This window comes from Argopecten irradians, chromosome 13 (assembly GCF_041381155.1).
Source record: "Argopecten irradians isolate NY chromosome 13, Ai_NY, whole genome shotgun sequence".
Lineage (NCBI taxonomy): Eukaryota > Metazoa > Mollusca > Bivalvia > Pectinida > Pectinidae > Argopecten > Argopecten irradians.
In genome coordinates this window covers 19,495,014-19,521,059 of record NC_091146.1, presented here as the reverse complement: position 1 = coordinate 19,521,059, position 26,046 = coordinate 19,495,014, and the positions used below count along the sequence as shown (strand labels likewise).

Sequence of the window (26,046 nt, the reverse complement as noted above, 5' to 3'; positions counted from 1 at the left end):
TTTTTCTTAAAAAACTTAATCCTCTACTATTATCGTAATGATGATGCTACTATGAAATCAAAATATTCTACATTTATGATTTAGGTTTTTTTTTCTTATTGCACCATGAATGAAATATTTATACTTTGTGTTTCGTACATGTGAAATGTGAAAATGTTGAGAGTAATTGCTATATAATAATGTCTTAATGTTATGTACATATACTTGTCCATCCTGTCATGCTTATACACTTGTATTTGTTTTATCCCTCATGTTACACATTATAATGTGTCTGGGTGTAAAAAAATAAAATCGTTGAAATCGTTGAAGAAACATCAAAATTCTGACATTGTGCATCATATTTGCATTGTTCTTTCTCGACATGCCATTTGTAGATAATTTTGTAGTTTCTGTTATAAAAATACATATACATATAACTAGAAATGTATATACGAGACAAATGTATACATTGGTCATTCTGAAATATACAATTATGTATACATCTAGTGATTTAAACACTTGTTATATGTTATGTTCGAACGGTATATTTTACCGTAAACCAAGTATTTATACATGTAAACAAATATGACGTTATGCATCAATTAAATGATGGTCCATCGCTAACTTACCTGTTATCTTACTTTTGACACCTGACGTGAGCTAATCAACAAAGCGTGACAGGTCACTTAGACACCGTACTTACGTAATCTGGTTATTAGCCCCCTCATTAGTCTCGGTTGACCACGCGTTTTTAGTTACTGCAGTATACAGGTAAAGAGATAAACGCAGCACGACATTGGCTATTCGGAAGTACAGTTCTGATTTTGTTCTGTACTTGATGTCTGCAACTTGGATTAGACATAGACATCTTCAGTCTTTTTTTCGTCTGACTCGTGCATGATTTATTTTTTTTCAATTAAAGACACTAATAAATGAAATTGAGCGAAATATCAACAAGTCGTCGGATGTATTGTATTACATGAAAGATGGATCGATTTCAGATATAACGCAATTAGTAGATGCATTTACATATATATGCAAAAAAAATCTGTTTAGAATCATAACTTAATTCGTATGGGTAGGTTATATGAAAAAGTCAGAAAGTAAAGCGGGTTTGACCAGTACAACGACCAGAGTCGGGTTTTGGATAACATAGGCAAGAATCCTTTACATAATATTCATGTATAGGTGGTTCCAAATACCGCAGATTTACAACGTACGTGGATTATTATACACATTATATTGTGTATAATTGTGCAGAAATCGCGCAGAATTGTTCATTTATCTACGACAGGTACATCAATATATGCATGGTATAAATCCCTATTTCAAGCGTATTCCAAACTCATGTCTGTGATTGAGGATAATATTAAATAGGTATCGGACATGTACACATGTATTTGTGTCTGTAAAAAAATCGATATTTACAAACAGATAATTTATATTAGATGGCAGCAGAGATTTAATTTAAATCTCTGATGGCAGACACAGAAAATCGTCACGCTATCTTATGCGAGTAGAGTAGGTCCCGTTGTCCTCGTGACGTCAGGGGTCCCGAATCGGGGTCAATGGCTTGGCGCTTCAGGTGTGTTCTAGACAAAAGTCGCATTATCTCTAATACCGTATTCGCTATGAAACTCGTACTTTCTCCATTCTAAATTTTATACAATGACACAATTATCAAGCCTTATATACCAAACCATTCCGTGTACACTTTAATTTTCAACAAGTTTCTGCAGGATTAGCTTATGTGCTTTTTTATTCAGTGTTAACCCTTAATATTAGGACTTTTCCTGAGAATTCCAATTTGATCAGAATAATTAAGTATTCTGCCGTAAAAAAAAGTATTTTTCTGTCCGTTGTCGCCGCCGTGACGGCCGACTAACAAACCATCAGAGGCTATCAGTTACAAGTACCCACCTTTGTTTACATGCACGGCTATCTAATGCTACATAGTCGGGGTCAAACTTTTCCGATTCGACAGTGAAATATTTCGTCGGTTTAACAGATTTTCTGACTGACGTTGGTAATTATCGAGCGGACGCGTCGAGCCGTGACGGCCGAGTACACACGGCTTTCACAGGTAAACATTAGGTTTGTGGAACGGGCCAAGCTATCCGATTGTAGACTACCCCAGTGATATTTATGTTTACGTCATGCATGCACTAAAACTACTTTATTTTTCTCTAAATATACAGTTACTTGTTTTACTCTCGTCATTCTTGCTACCTGGCGAAACATGCATTTTCAACCTTTTTCGGGAGAGTTCCGATACGAGCGGTAAAATATGAATTACTGTTTGTACTGATGTGAATTGTGTTGATACTAAATGCTGTTCGAGGTTCTCGTTTTAGATGAGACCAATTTGTAAAGCTTGTCTACACACCTTGTATACATGGCTTCGATCTGCGATTGAAGACGTTCCTGTAGTTCTAGATCATTGATATTCAATTAATATAGCATACAAATGTACCTGAGGTTCTCGTTTCAGATATCATAGTGTAGGACAAGAGAAGATCGAAGGAAATACCAAACTGACGTCATCACTTGTGTTAACTGTTGAAAAGCTGAAGAGGACAATACAATTGATCGTGTTGATTTTTTTGACATCCCTGAAAAACTTTGATTTTCCCTATAAAATGGCGTTTTGTAACACCAATCACAGAGTTCCTTTGATGTGGTCACAGGTAACCTTCAACCCCTCACCGATCTGTCGATACCCGAATGCCAATCCCACTCGAAACTTCCAACGATTAACAATGGATTCCATCAGACCCATATCACGCTTGCGCGTCATTGCGTTAAGAAATCAATCTGATCATCAAATCCATTACAACATCTGTCAGTCTGGTTTAGACTATGTTCCTTATTTGATAAGTAATTAAAATAGTGATACCTCTGCAAACTTTGCATTTTATTACTGCTGCTTATCCATACATCAAATTACAGATAACATATATACAAGTATTATCTATAAGTATCATATTTTAATATTAATGAATTAAGTGTATATCTTAATCAGTGCCGTCTATGAACAATACCTTTTAGAAAACAATTAGGGGCGTAATTAAATGCTCGACATATCATTGAGTAATAATACAAAGATTTTTTACTGCATACAGTTGAGTTCTGGTGATTTTTATGAACGTATTGATCAGTATCAATTTCTAAAAATATCGAAGAAATATCTGCATCCTCGACTCACTCATGTCACACAAACGCCACCGCCCCATGTATACAGACCGCACACCCCTCCCCGTCATGAAATAACTATCCACCCAGCGTGAAACATGACGACCTTTCTCTTCCTGTCAATTTTATCAGTACCTGGTCATCACGTGTTCAGCCACGCGTAAACTGTAATATGGTTTGTTTTATTTCAGTGACTGCGGACCAAATCGAGTTACCAACAGAATTTAACAACTTTTCATTTCAAAATACAAGTCAACGTTTTATGAGATATTTTATTTAAAGACTAAATGGTAATATTTCAAAATAAACAAAACAAAAAATTACGTTCTAATATACGACTTCTCAGGACACGCACGTCTTTGTTTATCTACTACACTAAACCCAGATATATGAACGATTTTAACAGATTAAAAAGAAACTTTCTATCTAGTTACAGTTTTTGGTTTTGGAGTCCTTGACTATTCATTTGGGTACGACGATGTGTTCCGATAAGAATTAGATAAAATAAATAGTATTGTATAATATTAGCACACGGTTGTGTAGCGTAGTGTTGGTACATGTGTACTTATGGTACATGTTCTTCGACTAGTATTTTATGGTGTATGGGGAACTGGGAAGATTCCCACTCGAAGTAAATATCAAACTGAGAATGCTGTGTTTTTGGAATAGACTTATACAAAATGAAAATAAATTAAGTAGCATACTTTATAAACTAATCTCGAAGTTACATTTCGAAGGAATACACACATTTTAATGGAATCTTTCATTAAAAATATTTTTGACGAATCTGGTCAGTCAAATATCTTCCTCAATGAAATACAAATGATTAACAGTTTTTATAAAAGTTTTATGAAACAGCGTCTTCAAAATCAGTTTATACAAAAATGGTTCTCAGGTGTGGAAAACTCCTCAAGAGACAGACTTATCTAATATATAAAAAAGAATTTGGATTTGAAAATGATCTTATAAAATTATCGGAAATGAATAGAGTATACATAACTAAATTCCGTACTTCAAATTTAAAAATTCCAATTGAGAGTGGAAGATGGCGTAACGTTGAGAAACGTTAAAGAATATGCCATTTATGCAATGAAAATATCGGGGATGAATTTCACTATCTTTTTGTATGTAAACACGAAGAAATAAAAAAAATATACGTATTAAATATACCCCACAGTATTATTATAGTAATCCCAGTCTTAATAAGATGGGTGGCTTTATAGGTATTTGTAATATCCAATTATTGAAGAAGGTGTCTCTATTCATTAGAAAAATGATGGTATTTTTGTAGATGTGAATAAAAGCTATGATAGTAGTACGGTAAAAGTTTTGTTAATTTTCAAATTAATATTCCATATTTTAGTAATTGGTAATGATATATATTGTCCATCCTGCCACGTGTAGTTAAAAATGTCACTTGTATAATCCATGTAACACATTTTAATGTGTCTGGGAGACTATAATGAAATCTTTGAAACTATCTTCTGAGTTGCAGTGACATGGATTAATTACATATTAGAGTACCCGTACACTGGTTAGGCAAGTATTGTGAATCAAAAGCACGACAGGTGGGCTTTCCACGTGTTTTCGTGAGGTATGATCCCATTGTCTTGGTCACGCTAGAACCCCACGGCGATTTACATGCCAAGCCACGCAACCGTATTAGTTCTCGGGTAACTTTCTGGGTACGACTTCGCCAATTTTCGTTATGGGTTCGTTGGAATGGCCACGCGTGTGATTTAGAGAGTTGCCGCTGGCGGTTAATCGCCAACCTTTGGCCATGGTCCGTAAACATGAGATTAAAAGAGAAATTTTAGTGATAGATTGGATTAAATATCCCTCTTGCTAAATAACATTTTTGTGAGAAATTGATTTTTTTATATTATAATAAAAATATGTATATAACCAGAAATATTGTTCCATAAATGCACACGATACAATATAACACGTAACGCAATAAGTCGGTGGATTTTATGAATAGTAAAGAAATTTGTAAAGTGAGTTTGACCAAAAGACATAACGGCCGAGTATAAAATAATATATATCATTACTGGGTTTGCGCTGGTGTTCCATAACTGAGGTCCTTTTAATACATCCTTGATATACAAAGTTCATTTGTTCATTTTTTTATTTCAAGTTTAATACGATCTTTGATCAATCTTAATGATTCAACCTGCGGGCCGATTATAAACAATCAGGTAAAAAGTGGTTTCAAAAGCATTTAGTGTTTCATGTACATCGACAAAACACACCAAATTAATGAGAATAATTAAAACAGATGACATGGGTCGTTTAGCTGTACTTTTTTGTAGATCAATCGATACAATCCATAAATATCTTCATGCGTGCTAAAATTCCTTCCACGGTAAAAAAAAATTGTGTGAGTCCATATTCGTCATATCTTCTAGGTCCAAAATCTGCTGCATAAAGTCCATGAATACATTATTGTTTTTGTCAAAACTGCATACTATTTTTAAAACCACTGCTCCGTTAAATCAGTATCTTTAGTACAGTAGTTGAGTGATGACATGCCGTGAGAACACGTGGACGACATTACATCTTTTACTTATCCGTACAGTTAATTGAAAGAAGTCTACAAATAGTCAACTAAAGAAGTCGTATCACCTGACTGGCTATAATGTTTAAAATTGTCTGAAAAATGAACATTATTCTTTATGAAAAATGTCACCGTGCCTCATGGGCTATGTCATGAATACTATTACCCAATCACATAAGAAGCGTACTTTAATTGGTATTAATTGACTCCGCCCTTTGTCATCACTTCTCTCGCTGAATCTTGAATTGACAATTTTTTCAATTCATTTTATTCCGACCCGACTTCAGTAACAAGCGGTCCTTTAATGACCCGGGGGTTGTTTTTTCTGTGGGCTTAGTCGTTTATCTTAATAATTTTGAAGGGGGACTTCTAACACGACCATGAAGATTTGTCTCATACTGTTTTAGAGCTGATATTTCGCGATGACATAGTGACTTGGATGAATGCAACATATCGATTTGATATGGTCCAAAGCTCGCTCGTGGAGTGACCGCATTTGTGTTAGGTACTTGAACACAACTAGAATTGACTGGTTAGCTTGACAAATTTGGACATATCGATTTGATATGGTCCAAAGCGTCAATGAGAACAATAGGCAGTGTTATTTCCACGAAAAAAATAACGCTTTCAAAAAAAAAAACGTGTCCAACGATACTCGTAACGTGGTCACGTAAACAATCACATTTTCTGTTGATGCTAACAAAGTTTCACATAAAAATCACGTAACATTCTGGCAATAACATGGGAAACAAAATCATTAACAATCATTGCTGACACTAACACGTGAAATGAAATGAATAACAATGCAAAGTAAATAATAACATCAGCCACTGAATCTAACATCATTTAAAAAAGGCAAACGCATGCAAAGATAGAGATAACACAGCAGCAAATATATAACGTGTGCTAGAAAATAATAACATGCTTTTAGTTAAAGATAACTAAAATTTTGATAATAACAGTAAAACAGATATAACCAACATAAATATTTAATCAAAGTACTGAAAGTACTGAGACTTAAGCCTAAAAAAAAAACATTACAAATCAAGAATTCTGATTTGCATTGATAACATAAATGATAAATCTCAATGTACAACAGCATGGCATCAATTGTTGTCAAATTGCAATGGTAAAGAATTTTTTTGTATACTTTTTTAGAGTTAATTTTCTATTTCCTTCTACTCAAAACAAAAAAACATGCGTTATGCAATACAATAATCCAAAAACATTGCAATTCCTTAGATAAATGAATATGATATTGGTGTACATCATATCATAAATGAATTTGATATTGGTGTACATCATATCATACACATCATGTAAATTCCCAGTTGGACAACTATAAATTCCAGGTAAAAGTGTTGTATTATAAATGCAAGGACACTATCATAAGATGACAATTTATTTCATTATATATAAACAAATAGCAAATCATAAAATAGGGTTGGGACCATGAGTCAATGATTTATAAATATTTCCTTCTCTCTTTCTTTTGAGAAAATGGCAAAAAAATGTTCATTTGTCACTCAAGATTTTGTGTTATTATGTGTACCTTGTATTTATCATATCCTTTAAATCCCTTTACGGCAATCTTCAATTTACTCTGACAACATCAATTGGATAGTATCCTATATATAACTTATTCGTGCATATGCATATTATTTTCTTTCATTCTGGCATATTAATCGATATTGATTGAAAGACTTTTTTTGCATCATTAGCAATGTCAATAAAAGCTAGAGCGCATCATGAAATTGGCCTCCCTCCAATTGGTATTCATATTGACTATGAATGCCAAACTGAGAGCCAATGCTTATATTAATATTTACAACCTGAACTCACTCAAGGTTATCTGTATTTTACACAATATCATAAGCCACCTATATTTCAAATTATTTTGTAAATGTTGAAAATATCAAAATACATTTTAATTTGCATGTATACTTTTCAAGCCATCATTAGGTAATAGAAGCTTTTTTTAGGTATTTTTATTTCAACATAAGTATGTTAATTTAACACTGTTTGTGTCCGTTTTTATCATAATGATAGAATTCATTCTGTGTTATGAAAATTAGATCGTGGTTTTAATCTAAGAAGCATGCATAATTATGGGGAATAAACACAAAGAGTAAATTCTGCAATCATAATTTGAATAATAATAAGGTATCAACCATGAAACAGTGTCTCATTAAATTCAGTGATTTCATTCTGATGTACTGAAAATACAGTTTCAGTGTTTTTTTTTTTTCATATATGATTTTCATATGTATTTGAGGAAAAGGCAAAAAAGATGATTCCAAGGCCATTACATTAATCATAGAAATGATCATGCCGCACAAGTATATATGGATTTCATGATTTTAGTGACACCTCCAAAGTTGAATCTTTGTTAAGCTAGCGAGATGCAAACACCATATTTCATTTTGAACATTAGTTTACATAAATGTTAGAAGAAATGAAATTGTAAACCATAATTTGACTTCATGGTCTGAATGTATGTACTTGTTTCACTTATAACCATAGATGTAAATGTAATATTTTTTGCAATACTGCCACAAATGCTAATATAATTCAAAATGATTTTTTAGTTTTATGTCGATTACACCATTTGTTTTTACAATTATCATTATAGTAAAAAAAAAATAATTTTCTAATGATAAATATATGACTAATTCAATAATAAAAACATTAAGCTGTTAGGCAGATTTCTATTCCCCAGAAAACAGATACTGTGTGTTATATGAAAATTAAGCTTAATTCAAAGCTTTGTGTATCTATCAGCAGTCAAATGTCTTGTGACCGACTTTGATATAGATTATTTCAACAATATTCAACTGATCACAGAAAAACCATATATATGTTTATTTGACATTTTTTTTATCAAAATTCTTATAAATAAAAGAAAAGATTTTAAAATAAAGAAAGCAAAAGTCTTATATTCATTAAAAAAAAGTTCTTTGTACTACACTCTTGTGTTGCTCACTTATGTATGCAAGTAAAAACCATGCACACATAATGGCAGCCTTATATTGTCTTTTAACCTCAGGTCTGTTTTCAAAAGCATTATATAAAGTACACGGAAAGAAAGTTTGATTAATTTACTTTTTTAAATTATAACTTTTAGGTCTATAAGACTTAGATAGCAAGATCAGTAACAGAGATTATGTGTTTACGTTCGATGGGGGAGGGAGTCAACAGTGTGTATAGATTGTGTGGACAGCAGTCAGCTTGAAGGTAAGGTACTAGCCTAGCTGTGTATTAGTTGCCATTATACACATGCAGGCACAGGGGGAGTAGGAGGGGGGGATTGAGATGTAGTACACAGTATAGATAAAGAGCATTTAAATTAGAGGAGAGGGGTGAGATGTAGTACACAGTATAGGTCAACGGCATTTAAATTAGCTGGTCAACGGCATTTAAATTAGCGTGTCATAGGTCAACGGCATTTAAATTACTGAGTTGAAAGGTTACTGAAAGTAGTGCCTATGACTTAAGCCATACAAGGTATGGCTTAAGTCAAAAAAATCACAAATATGGTTAAAATAACAGTTTAAGAACGAAAATTAACAGAACAGGGCTACCAGTGAAGCCGAACAGATTAAAATGTGCGAAACTGTCTATATACTAAGTAACTTTAACAAATACATAAATTCTGATGATAGCAATATTTGAATTAAACGACATACAAATTATTATAAAAAATAACAAACACGCGACTTAAATCAACACACATATATATATTTAATAAGGCCGACTCTGCACGAGACCGACTTCTATCAGGGGCCGATCGCGAGGTTGTCTTGCCCGGCCTACACGTAGAAGGGCCGAGGTGTCCAATATATACGTACCAAGAAAGATAACTCTAATCAATGTTTGGAGTTAGAGCTCTTCTGCTTGAAGGTAGGAAAATAAACACCGGCTCGGTACTCCGCGCCGACTGTCACTAGAAAAAGTGTTTAAAGATTTAAGATCATGAAGTGGAAAATTTTAACAAGTACCGGCGTTCTTGGCGCTGCTGTATGTAGTTGTACTGCAAGGACACTGCTAGCTGACAGTGACCCAAATATCCTCGAGGACGAAACGTCAGCTCACAGCACGGACAACAGATTGACATTGAAACAAGCACAAGTTTTCTTCAGACATGGGGCTCGAACTACTATACACACGATTCCTAAATTAGAGGAGGTAAATCAATTAGATTGTTTTTAGTTTGGTGATTAGCGCTAGCCGAGAATTAGATCGTACGCAATTGTTGTTTTTGTAATAATAGGTTGTCGGCTGTTAAGTTTATCAGCTGTATTGTGTAGGTTTGCTCAGGTGATGAAATCAAACGGAATGATGTTGAAATAAGGTGGAAAGAAAACTACAGATCCGGGTCAAAAGCTTTTCTGCATTTTACCTCACCTTATGCTATGCCTTTTTTTTTTAAACTTTTTTCTATGAATTTTCCTAATCTCATATAGAGGTAGATTTTAAAAATTGTCAACACACATGCAATCTATTAACGTTTAATACAGAAACTTGTCTCCTCTTTAAGTTCATGATATTTGCCTAATTTTTCGTTGTTGTATTTTTAAGATATTATTTTTGTACACTGTTTAAAAAATTGTAATGTCATATAGAAGAACAGGGAAAATATACACATGATTCCTGTCGAGTGCCCCGACCAGGAAACACACCCGAGTCTCCCACATTGTGAAAAACTACAGCTGAGCTGAGTGACAGAGACAGTACATGTATATAACACTATGTACAAACCAGACCAACTGGCTCCTTTCACAGTCAATTCCTTCTTTGTTAGTACTGTACCAAAAAATAGCGATTACATATATAATTTTTGTGTGCTTGTTTTCCAAAAAAAAATATATAACGAAAAATTATGCAAAATTTATCAGCTGAAAGAGTAGACAATTTTCTATAAGTATGTCAAATGCGGTTAAAATTCATCTGTAAATGAGATTTAAAAAAAAAAGAAAAAACTAAGAGAAAAAAAGCAAAAAATATACCAGAAAAAATAACTAGAAAGACTTTTGACTTGGACGGAAGAATCTTATCTAGCTACCATAGTTTATCATTCATGATGCTTTGCTTAAGTGGACATAAAAGTTACTTAAGTTGTTAAAGTTATGTACTTAAGTAGTTTTGGCATTTTATCCTGAAACGGACTTCCATAGTTGATCAGTATTTTAAACACCTAACTAGAATGGTATGGTAAACCATGATCAATGTACATCGTGTATATCCCGGTATGTGTATTGGCTGGCCCAGCAATATGTTTTTATCAAACAAACTTGTGTATTAGGCTAGGTGAGACAAGTCTTGAAATTAAGTTCACTTCCTGTTCTTTTTTTGTCGTGATAGTATTGATACACCAGTTCATGTGTACATACATGTACTGAATGCAAAAAAAAAAATAAGAACAAAAAATTTTACATTGACATTGTAAGCTTTATGGCCAAATATTTACCCATTTTTCCTTTGACCATAAACCTTGATTTGGACAATTTTAACAGCTACAGTTTTGGGGAAGCTGATTTTATCTGGCTCTGCCAGCTTGAACATTCTGATAATTTTAAACAGATACCTAAATGTGACCATAAAAACACCTGTATTTAATCATTTATGTTGTCAAAGCTTATAAGTCATGCATTTTGGCGAGAGGATACTGTTATAGACTGCATTGAGTTGTTCTACAGATGTATAATGGAATGTGTATGATCACTGGGTTTTACTCAAAAGGTGATTTGGCTAATTAAAGTTTATGACAACTTTAAAACAACAAAATAATTTCTTGTAATATCAACTTTACAAAATTTTGTCAGATTTTTTGAGAAATCCATTCTTTACCTACTTGCTAATACATTTCGGAATTTTCCTTTTAAAATAAGTTCTCAAAGATACACATTCATGTATTTAAACAGTTTTTGTCAATATAAATGATGTACATGTTAATTAGCAGAGATAAACTTTCATGAATAAACTTGAATCACAAAAGTAAATTCATTTAATCATACTTAAAGAAAGTTGATTTACAGCCATTATTTAAGCTACGTAATCACATTTTGCACAACTAGGCCCTATTTTCTTTGTAAGTCTGTACAGACAATGTGGTATGAATGTTTTACCTTTCAGGCGGTGTATGATGTCAAAGTACTGAGGCATCTGATCCCACATACAGCGTTCACTCTGGACTTAGTCAACTATGATACAGGAGGACCAAAGACAAAATCGCATCTAGATGAGCACTACGAGAAAAAGAAGTTATCGGTAAATAAAGAAGTTATTTGTTTTCAATATTCATTTAATTTCATGAGACGAAAATTTTATATTGCATTTTTTTTATATTGCTTATTACCTACTAGTCAACTAAACTTCGACATATAAAAGATTAAATTCATAGCCAGACAATACATAAAATAAATATAACAGTCTGTTCAAAAGAAAACTATATATGGTACATATAATGTTGGAAATTGATTGTAAAATCATAATTGATGATTGGTTTAGGACGACCTACTAATTATTGATTTTATAATTGCACCATTCATAGAAAACTTTAAATAGAAAAAGAAGCTTTAAATAACAGCAGCAAGCAGCCTTATAGGCCACAGGCGCTAACACAAGCTTAGTGTTTTGCTCCTCGTGGGATTCTGCCATTTTGTTACAAACAAATGTTCGGCTGACGTTGACCAAGGGAGATAATCCAATTTTCAATTTTAATATTTAGGTATTACAATACTAATGAATTGGACATGATGCATCGATGCACCACCATGCGATATTGATTATATGCATTTATCCTTACACCTCTAATTTATATGCATGTATGTAAAAAATATAGATACATATAGAAAAACTGTACCTGAGTGATTCATTAAGGCAGCTATATTATAGTTTTCCACATGCACTGATAATAGGGGCCATTTAACAAATTATTATACCTCACCAATGAATGAAAGTCGCTGATTGGTCTAGAGTCATCACATTTGAGGGCGGAGAAACATATGGTATCCCTCAGAACATCATGTTTAAAAATGAATGTTTCTCCCATGCACAGCTACGTTTAACAAGAGTTGTCGTTCATGTAGCTGAACTCTCTGAGGTATTTCAGTAACAAACAAAATGCTTCTTTATATCTACAATACTGCAGAATATTCAGAAGGCGTGTCTAATAAACAGTTGATCATACTTGACCCACATAGTTATGGTATCTCAAAACCAAGTATTGGGAACCGAATGTGAAATCGCAATCGATGATCGGTTTAGGACAACCTTCTAATTATTGATCTTTTTATTGGAGACCATTTACATAAACTTTTAAAGGCCTACTGCGTTTCCGAAACGGCTTTTAATTTTTGAAATGGGAATGTAAAACGGGATCGATAATTTTGTATAGTCGCAAAAGTTATTAACTTATCGTTAATACTACACGTATCATCACCTTCTGAACAATTTGATTCAAATAAATAAAACGTTAATTTTCATAACGCGGGTCGTCTTATGTTTCCCGCCGTCGTCCTAAATACCGACTGGTAGTTGACTATCACTGCGCCAGACGGCAAAACAGCGAAATGACTCTCAGCTGTTGTCATATATAACGCAGGAAATCTTGCATATGTTTGGTGTTGTAACCTCATCTTAGGCCATCGATATGTATTTTCTGATGTTATTAATGTTTTTAATAAACCTTTATATTTTGCTCCGGAAAGGTAGTGGGCCTTTAACTTCCCTGATATTGTATTAGAAAAATGACCCAACAGTATGGATTTAAATAAATTTTGTTCGTTACTGTGAAATCATTTATTTTCGTTGGGGTCAATTTTCGTGGATTCTAAAATTTTACAATTTCGTTGGCACTTAAATTCGTGACCTGACACATTACCGTTAAAACACAAAGTCGACACTTCTGTCACCTGTACTGTGAGATCGCTCAAGCGGAACTAAGCTCTACCACACACCACTGTGATTTACAATCACAAGCTAGAGTCGGTACTCAGCCAGTGTTTTTACATATGTATCCAACAAATAATTATCCCTGTCACATTGATAGAGTCATGATATACTCAATCAATTATTTGTTGGTACATGTTGATTAAGTCTATGAAATTCTGAAAACTATCTTTGTTTGAACAATTATTCCAGCTTTGAACTTGTAATGCTTGCTAGTCCCCGAAACAGCTAGATTTTATGTATTGAGATACTAATCATCCTACAATGTATGAACGCATAAACTTACATGACATTGGTATAGGTATATATATTTTCATGGGAATGTAAATTCGCTGATTTTGGCGAAAAACGAAATCCACGAAAATTAAGCCCTAACGAAAATTAATGATTTCACAGTATTTCAGATAATTTGAATTATTGTGTATCTAACATGTCTAAGACATGTTGCAATGTGGTTTTGCACTGACATATACCACAATAAAGATTCAGAACAGTATAAAATCAGTACAAGTTATCTCCCATTTTAATAACCGATTATTACCTTTCATGTAATCAATACTCTTTAGGAAAATCATAATCGAAGTTGTAGTTTTGTAATCAATATTGAAATTTATCACATAATATGCCCAATATCCAATGATTTCGCCCATGTAATATGTATATAAAGATAGGTAATGATCATTGTGATATCAAGACAGACAGAAACAATAAAATGACGTCAGGAAAAATGAGGTGACAGCAGGAGACATCTTCACTGGATTGTCATAATTTATTTTGGCGTGAGATTCTTCCAAATATAAGTTGTTTATTTATACGATAAAAACTATCTTAAATTTGTGTTAATTTCATATGAGATTTTATTAAACTGGTCTCAAAGTTTTAATTTTGCTTGCCAAGGCTCACAAAAATAAAAACTTCTAAGACTCATTTCATAAACTCTCATATGAAATGATCACTCATTTAACATCCTATATATGAGTATTAAATTTATCGTTGTACAGGGAGGCTGTGTGGCAGGCCAGCTGACGACGTTAGGACAACAGCAATGCTTCTCACTGGGACAGAAACTGAAAGAAGAATACGTCCATAAAGCCAAGCTAATCTCTGAGGACTTTGATCCCAGCACTGTATTGTAGGTATAGGGCCTACAGGGCCTTATTGATTGGAAATTTTTACATTTGAAATTACAGTGAAATTCCAGTGATTTTAGAATGCTGTCATCTTATATTTCACAAAGGAAATTATTAGTTAATACATATTTTTCTTTTTTTAAAGGGACATGAACCTAAATAAAACAGTTAAATTTGAGTAAAATACATATTTAAGACGTGTCAGATACCTTACTAAGTAATATACATGTATATCAGCTATTCTGCAAATTTGTCAAATAAAATAATTATAATAGAAATTCCATCTTTCTGTATTTTGAACCGGCCCGGTCGAATTTTGTTGACTGCAGTGTGATAAAAATAGTAGTATTGAACTTTAGTGACCTTCCACAATGCACTGCACAATTTAAATGAATATAAACAAAATGGTGGGTCGAAAACGTGAATGAAGCGAACACAAACTTCCGATAGAAACCGGATTACGACAAGAGTCAGTAACGTGCGCGATCGGGAAAGTAGGTAAATATAAATAAATCGCTGCAATGCAAGAGATGGGAGCAACTTCCCACTTTATACTTGCGTGATGTACACTTGTGCAAATAATTCAAGAAGCTCTCTTCGCGGTGCCCCGTCAAAGGAAAAGTCTCGTTTGACTTATCATTCAATTACGCAAAGTGTTTTATTACAAAAATTAACAAATATGGCTTATACTTCATAATATGTCAACGATCGTAAATTAGAAAATCATCTTAAATGTGGAAAAAAAAAACCTGATATTCTTTGTCGTGTTAGCAAGTTTGTTGTTCATTATAACCATGCTTTCGACCAGCTTTCGTTTTATGTTCCAAAAATAGAATATGTAGGTTTATTTTTCCATTTTTGGGGAAGGTATTCCCCATGTTTTCCTGTCGTTTTAGAAAACCAATCATTGTAATAAAATATTCAATAAACGTCTGAAAACCGTATCTTAGCATATAGAAAAACTTATTTAAGGTTCATGTCCCTTTAATTTTTTATAAGCGCATAAACTGTTGGTCTAAAATATTAATTGGGAAATTTGGCTATCAATTGGAAAGGAGATATGGTTATTTTGATCATAATTATCAGTAAAACTAAAAATGATAATTGAAGCATTCATTTTCAGTATCAATTACGTAATTCATTTTTTCAAGATATAATATTTTCATGAACTATACAGGTGCCTTTATGTGGATTGATCTGGATTGCATGCCATAAACTATTGATTTTTTTTGGTACTGAATGGTGAAATTTTCCTTTAAGTGGAAAGTATTAATCTTTTGTTTCAGTGGTCGTTCAACAAATGTCCAAAGAACTATCGAGAGTTTAAGATGTGTCATGGCAGGAATGTTTGGTGCTCAAAATCTACGGAAAATTGGTGAGTTGCATATTTAGAATTTAATGTCAGTACAGTATAATAGCTTGACTAGCTCTGACTTGTGACATCAAAGCAATGTCCTAGTGGAGAGCAATTAGAGTGACTTCCCCTGCAGTGTAATTCAATCGGTTTAGTCAGATCTAGAGTTATTCCGATACGTTTGTTTTCGCGGAAAATTTGAATATTAAAACGTATCAGAATACCTCTGACTAAACCGATTGAATTACATTGCAGGGGAAGTCACTCTAATCGCTCTCCACTAGGACGTTGCTTTAGATGTCACAAGTCAGAAAGCGTCGGTAATTTTGGATTAAAATATTGCATTTGACTATATAGACATCGTTTATATGCTTTTGCATGGTAAGTGTGTGATAATGGAATATCGGAGGACTGATGCATGACTATGACTCTAGAAAAAAAGGTATACTATTGTGAAAAAAATAACTTAAATCAAGGTGGGGGTAAAACTTCCAATATGGCGACTGTCGTCCCTTTCTCTGTTTTATAGTAAATATCCCGATTTTTTAATAATTTTTCAAATCTCGTATTTTATGAAAAAAAATCACATGACTGTCATATATACTCATCAGTCCATCTACCAAATACAAAAAATGTATGACAACATCCATTTTCATTGAGTTGGCCCCCTGTGTATAATAGCTTATGCTTGTGGAGGTTTTTAATTCCGAACATTTATCTAAATTTGCAAAATGTCATGCCTTGCAATGTAATTTCTTCAAAAATCATGGTTTTACCTGTAATGTGTAATGATGTTTTCAAAGTTAAAATGGTGATTTACGAAAATAAACATCTGCATGTAAGTTCAGAGCAGTAAACCATTAAATGTTACACACGCATGATTTCACAACTTTACGGTTTTCATTGGAAAATGAAGTTTTTGTGAAAATTTTCATTTAACACAGTTTCCTAATTTGTGGCTACATTACGTCAACAAACAATACCTACCTGTAAGAGCAGATAACTCTGTTATATGCAAATACATACTAGCTATAGTCAATGTTTGCCGCAGCCCTGAAATTGTTCATATTACAGCTCCAGTGAAAGTGTATGTTGCTGACACCAAAACTGAGGTTCTCTTCCCTAATATACAACGCTGTCATGTATTACAACAGAACAACCACTCTGTACTGTTCCACATCGCCGACAAACCTGAATACCTGCCATCTAGACACAAACTAGAGGAAGCATTTGGTGAGTTATTACCGTAATTAACCCAATAATCGCCCAGGCGCTTAATTATTGGAAAAAAATAGAAGGGGAGTCACTTAACTGGACCAAACTTGGACTGACAAAGTAACCAGAGAGCTATTGATCATTTTTCAAAAACATCAGATAATAAGAAAAACATTCATTTTTTCATTTAATTTGAGGTACCTTATTCGACCCAATAAGTGCCCAGGTTGTTTGAAAATTTTTAAAAAATGTTTGGACGCTGATTAGAATCAAGTTTGTACTAGTCTTTCAAAAAAGTACAGTATTGCACAAAGGTACAACAAGTGCATTTACAATGCTATATACCAAAAAAATTATATAAAACATAATTTGTTGTTTTTATAATCACAATTTCGTAGCAACTAGAAATACTGTGCTAGACATTTTATTTGATACTTTACATGGAAGCACACTTATAAACCTTTCATTTCTGTGCTATAGGGCTGTTAATTTGAAACATTATTTTGTCTTTTCCAGGTGTAAATTTCAAAGATTACGTGGGATTAAATTTTGTTGGTATTCGTGATGATTTAGTGGCACGCAAGGTAAGATATGGATCAGGGGTATTTGAATACAGTCCAACCCTCTTAATACAAACTCAGACAGTACAAATACCTGTTTTATACAAATGAAATTAAAATCCAACGCAAATTGCATTCAATTTCTTTGTATAAATTGGTTAATCAACAGACATTGTCTTCTCTTGGCATCAGGCTTGAGTCATGGTCAGTGCCATAACAATGTAAATTTGATAATAATTATCTCCCCTTTTTACCAAGCTCATGGATTACCAGTGCCGACCTATGCCCTACCGCTGTGGGACATGATAGTGTCCTGTATCTATGTAATTATGTAATAATAATTATCTCCCCTTTTTACCAGGCTCATGGATTACCAGTGCCGACCTATGCCCTACCGCTGTGGGACATGATAGTGTCCTGTATCTATGTAATTATGTAATGATAATTATCTCCTCTTGTTACCAGGCTCATGGATTACCTGTGCTGACCTATGCCCTACCGCTGTGGGACATGATAGTGTCCTGTATCTATGTAATTATGTAATAATAATTATCTCCCCTTTTTACCAGGCTCATGGATTACCAGTGCCGACCTATGCCCTACCGCTGTGGGACATGATAGTGTCCTGTATCTATGTAATTATGTAATGATAATTATCTCCTCTTGTTACCAGGCTCATGGATTACCTGTGCCATCCTATGCACTACCTCTGTGGGACATGATAGTGCCATTTGTCTATGTAATTGATGATAATTATCTCCCCGTTTTTACCAGGCTTATGGATTACCAGTTCCATCCTATGCCCTACCCCTGGGACATGCTATTGCTTTTTGTCTATGTAATTGATGTTGATTATCTCCCTTTGTTACCAGGCTCATGGATTACCAGTGCCGTCCTATGCACTACCTCTCTGGGACATGATAGAACTAATGGCTAGTAGAATGATGTATGCGACATTTTGTGGGCAGCACAAGTAAGTCTATCTATATCACATGTTTGCACAACCTTGAAAAGTACTTCAATTTATAATTACTGTAATTAGTAGGTAAATAGAGTAATCAAAGGTCAATCTAATTATTCTGCTACAATACATGACTTTGCATTTTGCATGGTGTATGCTTTGATATTTGCTTAATTCGATATCGAATACGTACATATGCTTGTGGAAGCATGAGGCATGCCTACATGCACATTCTGCCTGGTGATTACTCATTTCAGCTAAAAGACACCTGATACATATAGCTCTAATGCTTATCTGTTTTGTAGAGCGGAGCGTGATTTGATAACAAGACTATCCACAGGCCCACTAATGACATATGTGATGGATAATATACGAGACCTAGAGGAAAATAAAAGGTAGCGAAAAACTATTATTTACACAAAATCATAGGAAGTGTCCCAACTTCTCCATCCAAACTTGAATGATATAAGAGAGGGGTTCTATAAGCCTGTAGGGTAAAGGAGTATTTCTTTCTCAACACAAAATTTAAAACGGAATTTGCTTACAGAAGTGATATTATTAATATAGTGATATCACGTTAATTGATTAACTGCAAGGAACCTTTTTTTCACTCTTGAGACACAAGTGAACCAACCACCTGTAAATGTGTAATACAAATTTTCTCTTGAAATTAAAATTTTAAAAATTTGTGGATGGTTTATTTTTCTGCTATATTTGCTGTTCATTAAACTAAGCAAATTCTAAACACCTTAGCAAAATATTCAGAAATTCATTGACATACCTTTACAGTGAATAACAGAAATCTGTGAACCGCAAATTTTAACCTCCATGAATACATCGGTATAGGAAACCACGAAATATTAGCCTGATCATTTTAAGCCCTATCGTAATACAGTATTTTCAAGAAGTTTTGAAGTCATTAAATATTTTTCCTGGAATGTATTTATTTTGTTGTGATAACAGAGATGCCAAGAAGCTGTTCCTGTTTGCGACACATGACTCTACGATAGTAGGCCTTCTGGGGCTTCTAGATATATGGGACGAACAATGGCCGCCATATTCTGTAGACCTTAGGGTGGAACTGTACGAAAATGAAAACAAAGAAAAATTCATCCAAGTACTCTATATGGGAAAGGTGAGATGTTTTCCATTGAGGTAGATAAAATGTGTGTACACGTATATTAATCATTTCCTCAGTGTTTTTCTTGGTGCAAGAACAAAATTTCCCATATTTTTCATTTTAATCATTTATCTTTGATATTCAACTACATTCATTCACTTCTTCACTAATTTTGTAACAAATGTGTAATTTAAAGGTCATAATTCACCATCTTGTGAATTTGGGAACAAAAACTAAATATAGACATAATATTTTGTTTTAAAGATGCTTTACTGTTGATTTTTCTCTTTCAAAAACAGGAGCAGGCAAATTAGTATTGTTCTACAGTTAAAAAAATCACAATTAACAACGAAAAGTTTGAGCTTCATGATTTACATTAGATATGATGAATGACATCTCAAAAAAATTATTCATATGACATTTTCATAAGTAAACACAAATTATTGTTTATATGATGAATATGCTTTATGCTATGTTGGTGGTGGAGAATTTTAACATCATATCCATTTAGAATATTTTGTTTATTTTTTCAGCCAAAGAAAGTGCGAGGATGTGACTCCACACTATGCTCCTTAGATCAGTTCAGAAAAGCCATGAAACCGTTCATGATACGAGACAAGGAGTTCTTCGCCATCTGTAAATCAGATATACTAGAAAAAATAGATAAAGGTGAGCTGGCCATGGTATACAAATAATATATACTAAAGAAAGGTTATTCTAAAGGTGAGCTGGCCATGGTATACAAATAATATATACTAAAGATAGGTTATTCTAAAGGTGAGCAGGCCATGGTATACATATAATAAATACTAAAGATAGGTTATTCTAAAGGTGAGCAGGCCATGGTATACATATAATATATACTAAAGAAAGGCTATTCTAAAGGTGAGCAGGCCATGGTATACATATAATATATACTAAAGATAGGTTATTCTAAAGGTGAGCAGGCCATGGTATACATATAATATATACTAAAGATAGGTTATTCTAAAGGTGAGCAGGCCATGGTATACAAATAATATATGCTAAAGATAGGTTATTCTAAAGGTGAGCTGGCCATGGTATACATATAATATATACTAAAGATAGGTTATTCTAAAGGTGAGCAGGCCATGGTATACATATAATATATACTAAAGATAGGCTATTCTAAAGGTGAGCTGGCCATGGTATACATATAATATATACTTAAGATAGGTTATTCTAAAGGTGAGCAGGTCATGGTATACAAATAATATATACTAAAGATAGGCTATTCTAAAGGTGAGCAGGCCATGGTATACATATAATATATACTAAAGATAGGCTATTCTAAAGGTGAGCTGGCCATGGTATACATATAATATATACTAAAGATAGGTTATTCTAAAGGTGAGCAGGCCATGGTATACATATAATATATACTAAAGATAGGTTATTCTAAAGGTGAGCAGGCCATGGTATACATATAATATATACTAAAGATAGGCTATTCTAAAGGTGAGCTGGCCATGGTATACAAATAATATATACTAAAGATAGGTTATTCTAAAGGTGAGCTGGCCATGGTATACATATAATATATACTAAAGATAGGTTATTCTAAAGGTGAGCAGGCCATGGTATACATATAATATCTACTAAAGATAGGTTATTCTAAAGGTGAGCAGGCCATGGTATACAAATAATATATACTAAAGATAGGTTATTCTAAAGGTGAGCAGGCCATGGTATACATATAATATATACTAAAGATAGGTTATTCTAAAGGTGAGCTGGCCATGGTATACATATAATATATACTAAAGATAGGCTATTCTAAAGGTGAGCAGGCCATGGTATACATATAATATATACTAAAGATAGGTTATTCTAAAGGTGAGCTGGCCATGGTATACATATAATATATACTAAAGATAGGTTATTCTAAAGGTGAGCTGGCCATGGTATACATATAATATATACTAAAGATAGGTTATTCTAAAGGTGAGCAGGCCATGGTATACAAATAATATATATACTAAAGATTGGTTATTCTAAAGGTGAGCAGGCCATGGTATACATATAATATATACTAAAGATAGGTTATTCTAAAGGTGAGCTGGCCATGGTATACATATAATATATACTAAAGATAGGTTATTCTAAAGGTGAGCAGGCCATGGTATACAAATAATATATACTAAAGATAGGTCATTCTAAAGGTGAGCAGGTCATGGTATACAAATAATATATACTAAAGATAGGTTATTCTAAAGGTGAGCAGGCCATGGTATACATATAATATATACTAAAGATAGGTTATTCTAAAGGTGAGCTGGCCATGGTATACATATAATATATACTAAAGATAGGCTATTTTAAAGGTGAGCAGGCCATGGTATACATATAATATATACTAAAGATAGGCTATTCTAAAGGTGAGCTGGCCATGGTATACATATAATATATACTAAAGATAGGCTATTCTAAAGGTGAGCAGGCCATGGTATACATATAATATATACTAAAGATAGGCTATTCTAAAGGTGAGCAGGCCATGGTATACAAATAATATATACTAAAGATAGGTTATTCTAAAGGTGAGCAGGCCATTGTATACATATAATATATACTAAAGATAGGCTATTCTAAAGGTGAGCTGGCCATGGTATACATATAATATATACTAAAGATAGGTTATTCTAAAGGTGAGCTGGCCATGGTATACATATAATATATACTAAAGATAGGCTATTCTAAAGGTGAGCTGGCCATGGTATACATATAATATATACTAAAGATAGGTTATTCTAAAGGTGAGCAGGCCATGGTATACAAATAATATATACTAAAGATAGGTTATTCTAAAGGTGAGCAGGCCATGGTATACAAATAATATATACTAAAGATTGGTTATTCTAAAGGTGAGCTGGCCATGGTATACATATAATATATACTAAAGATAGGTTATTCTAAAGGTGAGCAGGCCATGGTATACATATAATATATACTAAAGATAGGTTATTCTAAAGGTGAGCAGGTCATGGTATACAAATAATATATACTAAAGATAGGCTATTCTAAAGGTGAGCAGGCCATGGTATACATATAATATATACTAAAGATAGGTTATTCTAAAGGTGAGCTGGCCATGGTATACATATAATATATACTAAAGATAGGCTATTCTAAAGGTGAGCTGGCCATGGTATACATATAATATATACTAAAGATTGGTTATTCTAAAGGTGAGCTGGCCATGGTATACATATAATATATACTAAAGATAGGCTATTCTAAAGGTGAGCAGGCCATGGTATACATATAATATATACTAAAGATAGGTTATTCTAAAGGTGAGCAGGCCATGGTATACAAATAATATATACTAAAGATAGGCTATTCTAAAGGTGAGCAGGCCATGGTATACATATAATATATACTAAAGTAAGTTATTCTAAAGGTGAGCAGGCCATGGTATACATATAATATATACTAAATATAGGTGACTCTACAGATGTCAATATTTGTGAAGGGATTACAAATTTCGTTAAATTTGTTGATTCACCGAAATTTATGAAAATTGAATCCCTCGTGAAACTTTTCATAAAGTAGGGTTCTACATCTCAAACTCTGTCAGTAAATGACTCATTCAAAGAATGCTAAAAAGATTTGCTAAAATAATTTTCAATGAATTATTTCCAAAATATAAATCTTGAAAACACATGCAAAATTTAACAATTGTAAAGTTTTTAAACTACATATAATGTATACCGTATTACTGTGCTAGAGATAATAGCGACCCTTGATGTGTAATTTACAGAAGTTTTCTCCCCTTGTCTCTCATCTCCTTTTGCAACTAATGGAAATTGTCTCCCCTTGTTACCAAATCGTTTTCTTGTATATAGTTGAGGTGTCAGACATTTTAATCATTTGCCCTTCATCTCTGGGAAGCTTAATAGACCAGACTTGTTAAATAGATTGAAACTAAACTCTGAAACATATCATATCAAAAGTTTTCAATCACTTAATACATCATATTGTAATTTGTCTTAACCAGATGATACAGGTTTTAATATGAGTTTATTGATTGTTGTAGAAATCAAAGAAGAGGAGAAGGGAGAAGTTCAGACTGAGGAGATCCGTGAGCAGTCAGAAACACCAGCAGGGATGTGATGTCAGGTCATGCTTAGGATTCTATTAATTAGTCTTTCAGTCGTACATCTCCTAAGGAGATTCAATAATATTCAGACACTATTATTTGAAACCCCTCTCTCTAGTCATTTGGAATATTCCACATGGAACAGACTACTGTAATAAACCAGTCCATTTGGTTTTCAAGGGGAAATTTGTTTTGTCTAGTCAAGGAGAACAAATATAATATTTTTTAGATTTTATTCTCCACATATACCTGTAGGTACTAAAATCAAATTCAATAATTACATTGCTTGTATCAAGCAGGTTCCTATAAAGTCAATCTTTAGCAAAGTGTTTAGCACTTTTAATTAGTGAAAAAATTGTCTCCTTAGCAAAACTATTTTTGGTATCATTACATGCTATTTTGCTTTTAATTATCATTATTTAACTGCACCAACCTATAATTACTTCTTGTTATACCTCAGAGAATGTTAAAGATATTTTGAACAATCGTTTTACACATACACATGTACAGTATATTGTTGATATGTGAGAACAATCTGATTAAAATACAGGACCCAGTTGTACAAAGCATGGTTAGCTTAATCACATGATTAGTGAAATTTTTATTTCTCATTTACTGAAACATTTTGGATTATATCTTCACTAAACTCAGCAATTAAGTAAAGAGTGGAGTTCTTAAGATTCTTTTAAAATTTTGTGAGTTTGTATTACTAGAAATTATTTTATCTTTATTTGAAAATTGCCATTAAACTATGATTAGCCTAATGACCTTTTGAACAACTTGGGCCAGATCTTTATTCTACCTTCATGTTATAGAAGATCTGACAACATCCTATTAAAAATCACGTTCTGATGACCTTTGTTATACTCCCTGAACTAAGGATCTGTATTTTAATCAGATTGATGTATATAAAAGGGGAATAATTAATGTAGGCGATAGTGACAGTATAATTTGCTGGCAATGATCTAAGGAAGCTTTATATCTATAAAATATCATCCTACATTAGTACATGTACACACCCATTGTAATAGGGTGATTAAGATGTCATGACATATTGTCTTAAGATATGCATTCTTGTATAGATTAAGTGTATTTCATTTTTTCTTATCAGATGCCCATGCTGCAATTGGAAAAAATCTGGAATGTTTTCAGAGACAGAAATAACTGTGTTACTGCTAGCGAACCACCTTTTATGTGAAGTTAGGCAAGCATCAGCCCCACCTTTCATACATCATTGATCGTCATTCAAAGAGAAAACAAGGGAACCAAATGTCCATGCACACTGTGCCTGATTGTAAACTTATGTGGCCTATTATGGTGTACAAGTATTGGTATGTTGAATAATGAAAATGTTTGAAGGAAGAATTTCCTGCTGCTATACCTGCTAACCCTTTCCTGTGTACTGGAGTACATTGTACTCTACACAGGGCAACATGGTCACTAATAGTTACATGCGTTGTTGATAGCTAGACTGCCTAAGACTGGCCCCTTGCACTCTAGAATATCAAAAATTATCGAGGAAATGGAAAAAAAAAAAAAAAATAAAAAAAAAAATTTAATTTCACAGTCTCTAGGATTTGTCTGATTTTAGTTATTTAGATAATTTTAGCATAGCAATTCATTAACAAGAAAAAGAAACAATAAAAACATATGGGCTGGTGGTCCAGAGTCTATTGAAAACTGGCGGTCGCCTAGCCTTATTGACATAGGATACTCAACAGAAATAATAATAGACAAATCATTGTCCACCGTCTCCCATGTGAATTGAATATTAACGTGTGGTGCATTAAATGTAGATTCCATATTCCAAGGATATTACAAACCTTCCTTCCGTAAACACAATGTCATGTTAGCTGCTACATCTCAGAAAGTACTAAAGGGATCTGCTCCGCTCATAAGTATATA

General features: G+C 33.2%; 1 protein-coding gene across 1 annotated transcript; it reads left to right on the top strand.

The window, feature by feature from the left end:
* The first annotated feature begins 9,610 nt into the window (after nt 1-9,610).
* Nucleotides 9,611-24,850, top strand: LOC138305953 (lysophosphatidic acid phosphatase type 6-like). The gene is made up of 11 exons (XM_069246259.1): nt 9,611-9,913; nt 11,861-11,995; nt 14,680-14,810; nt 16,095-16,183; nt 17,237-17,395; nt 17,894-17,961; nt 18,810-18,910; nt 19,204-19,293; nt 19,862-20,033; nt 20,552-20,687; nt 24,079-24,850. The coding sequence occupies exons 1-11, from the start codon at nt 9,701-9,703 to the stop codon at nt 24,153-24,155; spliced, it is 1,371 nt and encodes a 456-aa protein (XP_069102360.1). The 5' UTR covers nt 9,611-9,700; the 3' UTR covers nt 24,156-24,850.
* Nucleotides 24,851-26,046: the final 1,196 nt, after the last annotated feature.

Coding starts and splice junctions, on each gene's coding strand:
- LOC138305953 (XM_069246259.1), top strand. CDS start 9,701: ATGAAGTGGAAAATTTTAACAAGTACCGGCGTTCTTGGCGCTGCTGTA. Junction 17,396..17,893: donor CAAACTAGAGGAAGCATTTG/GTGAGTTATTAC, acceptor TGTCTTTTCCAG/GTGTAAATTTCAAAGATTAC. Junction 17,962..18,809: donor ATGATTTAGTGGCACGCAAG/GTAAGATATGGA, acceptor CTTTGTTACCAG/GCTCATGGATTACCAGTGCC.